We start from the raw sequence: 4,919 nt of genomic DNA on the forward strand, positions 1-4,919 counted from the left end.
GGGCTGAGCCGGACATCGGGGAAGCTGGGGAAGGACAGGGCTGAGCCCGGGCCGTGCCTGGCTCGCCCTGCTGGAGCCGCTCCGTGCCCGCAGGGAAGGAGCTGGTGCTGTTCCTCCGGCCGCTGTCGCAGAGCTGCGAGCCCGAGTGCCTGAGGCAGGAGCTGGAGCCCCCGGAGGTGCAGGAGATGCTGTCGGACTGTGAGTGCTGCGAGCAGAGCCGCTGCTCCGTGCTCTCCACCGACAGCGGCATCGAGCGGGACCTGCCCGCGGCGGCGGAGGAGCCGTGCGCGGCGGACACCGAGCACTCCCGGCTCCACAGGAAGGGCGGCATCAAGAAGAAGCCGTCGCCGCTGGACGGTGTGGCCTTCCTGCAGGCTGGCAGCGGTGGCGCCGGGGGGAAGCCCCCCGGGAGGACGGGGATGTCCCCCGAGCCCGCGGCCCCGCTGCAGAGGCTGCACACCGCCCGCGTGGTGCTGCTGGGGGATGATCGCATCCTGGGCCGCCTGGCACAAGCCTAYCACTCGCTCAGGTACCGGGGTCACCCGGGCTCTGGGGACAGCGGGGCGGGGCGACTCTCTGCTCCTCAGGCTGTTGGGGCAGCCGGGGTGGCTGGGGAGGGGGTCGGGCTCGGCGTTCCCTGGGGCAGGGTGGGACCCGGGTGTTGGCACCCAAATGCACCCGACTGTCACTGTCTGCGTTCGGCTCTGCTGACCCGAGTGACGTCCACAGCGAATTCTCCCCTCTGCCCATGGGCTGGGTTAAATGAACGATAATCAGGCAAGGTGTTTCCCCATGCCCAAGGGAGGTTTCCAGTTTCTCAGCTGGCTCCCCAGGGCTGGGGTGGGGGTGGGTGACACTGCAGGCAGTCTGGGGGGCACAGCTGGGTGCACAGGGACAGCAGCCCCACACAAAAGCCTGTCTGAGGCTCCCTGTCACCTCCCCCTGCTCCATTTGGGAACTGGGGGCACTGCTGCCACCCTGGGAAGGAAGGCAGTGACGGGCGCACGTGGCAGAGCAGCTGCAGTGTCCTGGTACTGCCCAGCCTGGCCAGGTGCCACGTTCTGCCCCTTCCCCTGGGACATTCGATTTTCCCATTTCAGGAAACGGGAAACCCGGCGAGTGTTCCTGACGCCCCGGCTGAACCTGCAGTTCTACCACATCCCCGTGGTGCCCGGGCACCCAAACCCCTCTGGGGCTGTTGGGGTGAGTGGGTGAGAGCAGGGGGATCCCAGAATTCCCCCCATCCCTGCCCTGTTCCCAGAACACACGGAGCTGCTGGGCTCAGTTTGCAGCCTGCCTTTGGGAACCCATCACCCCCAGGCTGCTCCAGTTCCTTCAGTTCTGCCTCCAGGCCCCAGCTGCAGGAGGATACATGAGCTTTAGYCGAGGACTGGTGCCTTTCCCACCTCCCAGATGCTGAGGGGAAGCAGTTGCTGCTCATTGCTGCTTTGCCCCTCAGCCATGGCCTCGGTTTTAGGTCTGTAAGTCACTGCCTTGGAGGTTATGGCAGGCACATCCCTTCCCCTCTGACAGCCTCGAGACTGACATAAATAAACCATTACATTTAGGATATTTTAAGCTGGCCCAGAGCTGGCTGYGACCCCTGACAAACAGGCCAGTCTAAAAATCACTATTCCTTCTTTTCAATCCTCACAGAATTTTTTTATTCTTGAGCAGCTGCTAAATGAGTTTGCCATCTTCTCTGGGCCAAGCAGGGAAAGGGAAGGGATGGGGGAATGTCACAGATCCCTCTGCCTCCTTATGGCTCCTGATAGGGTGAACCCCACAGTTCCTCTTTGCTGCAGAAAGCTTCCCAGAAGGGTGAGCCAAATCCCACAGGAGCTGATTAGGGTTGGGAGTGGCTCTGAAGAGCCTCTCCTCCACATTTTGCTCAATACAAACCCAGAAAAAGCAAACAATCCGTAGGGCTGCAGTGACTCTGAGCTGTGTTTCCCTAGGCTGGGGTTAGTCTGAGCTGTGTTTCCCTAGGCTGGGGTTAGTCTGAGCTGTGTTTCCCTAGGCTGGGGTTAGTCTGAGCTGTGTTCCCCTAGGCTGGAGTTAGTCTGAGCTGTGTTTCCCTAGGCTGGGGTTAGTCTGAGCTGTGTTTGCCCAGGCTGCAGTGACTCTGAGCTGTGTTTCCCTAGGCTGGGGTTAGTCTGAGCTGTGTTTCCCTAGGCTGGAGTTAGTCTGAGCTGTGTTTCCCTAGGCTGGGGTTAGTCTGAGCTGTGTTTGCCCAGGCTGCAGTGACTCTGAGCTGTGTTTSCCYAKGCTGSRGTKASTCTGAGCTGTGTTTCCCTAGGCTGGGGTTAGTCTGAGCTGTGTTTCCCTAGGCTGGGGTTAGTCTGAGCTGTGTTTGCCCATGCTGCAGTGACTCTGAGCTGTGTTTCTCCCACAGGACCCCACTGGCCCCGAGGAGCTGTGTGAGGTGGCCCGGTACCTGGGCAGGGCTGACCCCTGGTACGAGAGCAACATCAACACCCTGTGCCACGTCATTCCCAAGCTGGCCACCATGGTACGAGGAAACCCTGCCCATTTCCCAAATAATCGTAGCACCTGAGGAGGGGTCTGTGCCCTGCAGRGCTCCCCACACCTCAAACAGAGATTTTTCTCCTGCAAACCCTCCCCAGGGCCCTGCAGGGTTCATCCACACCCCAAACAGAGATTTTCTACAAACCCTCCCTAGGGCCCCACCAAGAGGTGTCTGTGGCTGCCACTGCCTCAGCCCACAAGAGCCATTTGCTGTGAAGGGTTTTTTTGACCAAGGGACAGGAAATGGCACACTTCAAGAAAGAAACCATTCTCTGAAATCCCCCCAGCTCTCATTTCCCAGCAGTCTGAGCCACCAYTAAAAAAGGGGTGATAGGTGGGCAGCTCTCTTGTGGGCTGTGAGTGGCGAGGGCAGAGGACAGCTCATCACGCAATCTGTGCCCAGGAAGGGGTGACATTTCGTGGCAGAGTTTTGGAGAAGTGACAGGCCTGACCCCCGCTGTGATTTGCCCCACCAGCCGTCATCACCCAGCAGGGCCCTGGTGACCGATCTGTTCCTCACCGATGTCATCGCCTACTACACCCGCATGGGCACCCAGCCTGTCTGCTTCCAGGTGCACGCCGTCAAGGTGGGTGGCACAGCTGGCACAACTCCGGGGACCTCGGTGKCCCTGCAGGGGCTGGCAGAGCTGTGCAGAGCCAGCAGGGGCTGGGAGCTCCCAGCGGATCCGAGCCTGGCTCCCTGGTCCACCCAGCCTGGCTCCCTCTTCCCCCCAGCCTGTCCCCTGGTGTCCCCCAGCCTGTCCCCTGGTGTCCCCTAACCTGGATCCCTGTTCCCCCCAGCCTGTCCCCCGGTGTCCCCTAACCTGGATCCCTGTCTCCCCCAGCCTGTCCCCTGATGTCCCCCAGCCTGTCCCCTGGTGTCCCCTAACCTGGATCCCTGTTCCCCCCAGTCTGTCCCCTGGTGTCCCCTAACCTGGATCCCTGTTCTCCCCAGCCTGTCCCCTGGTGTCCCCAGCCTGTCCCCCGGTGTCCCCCAGTCTGTCCCTCCTGTCAGCTCCCGGGCCCAGTGNCCCAGTCTGTCCCTCCTGTCAGCTCCCGGGCCCAGTGACTCTGTGGTTCAGCTCAGCTGGAGCCCATGATCCTGGGAAGACCAGGGATCTCACAGTTCACCAGAGGGAGCCCTGAAATTGCCTCCAGGGATTCCCTGCTCTCCGGGGTTTGGGGTGGCTCAGAAGCCCTGGGACCTGGTTTAGATGCCAGGACCAGCTGTGCCCAATGGGCCTGGCAGGGCTTTGCAGGGTTTCCTGCAGCACCATTTGATTGATCGATTTCCTGCAGCACCATTTTATTGATTTCCTGAGCACCATTTGATAGACTGATTTCCTGCAGCACCATTTGATTGATTTCCTGCAGCACCATTTGATTGATTGATTGATTTTTCCCAGCACCATTTTATTGATTTCCTGCAGCACCATTTGATAGATCGATTTCCTGCAGCACCATTTGATTGATTTCCTGCCAGATTTGCTCTGAAATGGTATCAGAGTGAGGCCTGGCGTTGGATAGGAGAGCAAAGAAAAGCTAAATTTGGGCACATAACATTAACCCTTCCCTCTCTGCTCCTCTGGCAGCCCCTTCAAAGCTCAGGCTGACACACAGACCTCCTTGTAATCTGCTCACGGCCCCTGTGGCACCCTTTTAATGGGCTTATAGCCCCTGTGGCACCTTTTAATCTGCTCACAGCCCCTGTGGCACCTATTGCAGCAGAGGAGAAGCAAAGTGGCATGAGGCTTGCAAAGAGCTTTGGCAATTCCTGGTGGAGCATCCCTAGGATTTCCCAATAACCCCTGGCCTGTCAGGCCTGGAGCACTGTGCTGTGGTTTGTGGCTGGGGATTTTTTTGATTTTCTGGTGAGTTTTATCCACTTGTTTGTCCTCCAAGACCCAGCCCAGTGGGTGGTTCAGGCAGGGGAGCAGGAACTGGCTCAGATATGGTTTCCAGATAGAGGCCCTGAGCTGATCTCCTGTCACCCAGCATGTGCTGCTGCCTCAGCTGCAGACACTGCCCCCCTTTTCCCTGTCGGGTCAGGACCCCTCTGTTCCTCTGTGGCTGCAGGAAATTTCCCAGAATTGTGAACTGAGTCCCACAGGAGCTGGATTTAGGGCCTGGAGGGGTTGGGAGAGGTTCTTCAGAACCTTCTCCTCACATTTTGCCCAATACMAGCGCAGGAAAAGAAAATAATCCATAGGGCTGGAGTGACCTGGTGATTTAGGATGGATCAGGCAGAAATGACATCCCTTGAAGCTCAGCAGCATCTCAGCCTRGAGCACTCCCGGTGATGTGGGATGGCTGGGAGCTGGCTCATCCCTGAGGGCACAGTGACATCCAGTGGCAGGAGACACGGCCCATGGCTCTGCTGGCCAGGTCCC

General features: G+C 59.1%; 1 protein-coding gene across 1 annotated transcript in view; it reads left to right on the top strand.

Annotated features, from left to right (window-relative positions):
- The window catches only part of PIK3R6 (phosphoinositide-3-kinase regulatory subunit 6), a 14,276-nt gene that overhangs the window by 3,783 nt on the left and 5,574 nt on the right, over window positions 1–4,919 (top strand). Inside the window, exons 4-7 of the mRNA XM_057383300.1 lie at window positions 94–529; window positions 1,101–1,203; window positions 2,396–2,512; window positions 3,006–3,117. Of these exons, the coding sequence (XP_057239283.1) occupies window positions 94–529; window positions 1,101–1,203; window positions 2,396–2,512; window positions 3,006–3,117 (768 nt within the window). The remainder of the gene's footprint in view (window positions 1–93; window positions 530–1,100; window positions 1,204–2,395; window positions 2,513–3,005; window positions 3,118–4,919) is intronic.

This window comes from Malurus melanocephalus, unplaced genomic scaffold (genome assembly GCF_030028575.1).
Source record: "Malurus melanocephalus ecotype Western Australia unplaced genomic scaffold, MMel_1.1 scaffold_622, whole genome shotgun sequence".
NCBI classification, from domain to species: domain Eukaryota; kingdom Metazoa; phylum Chordata; class Aves; order Passeriformes; family Maluridae; genus Malurus; species Malurus melanocephalus.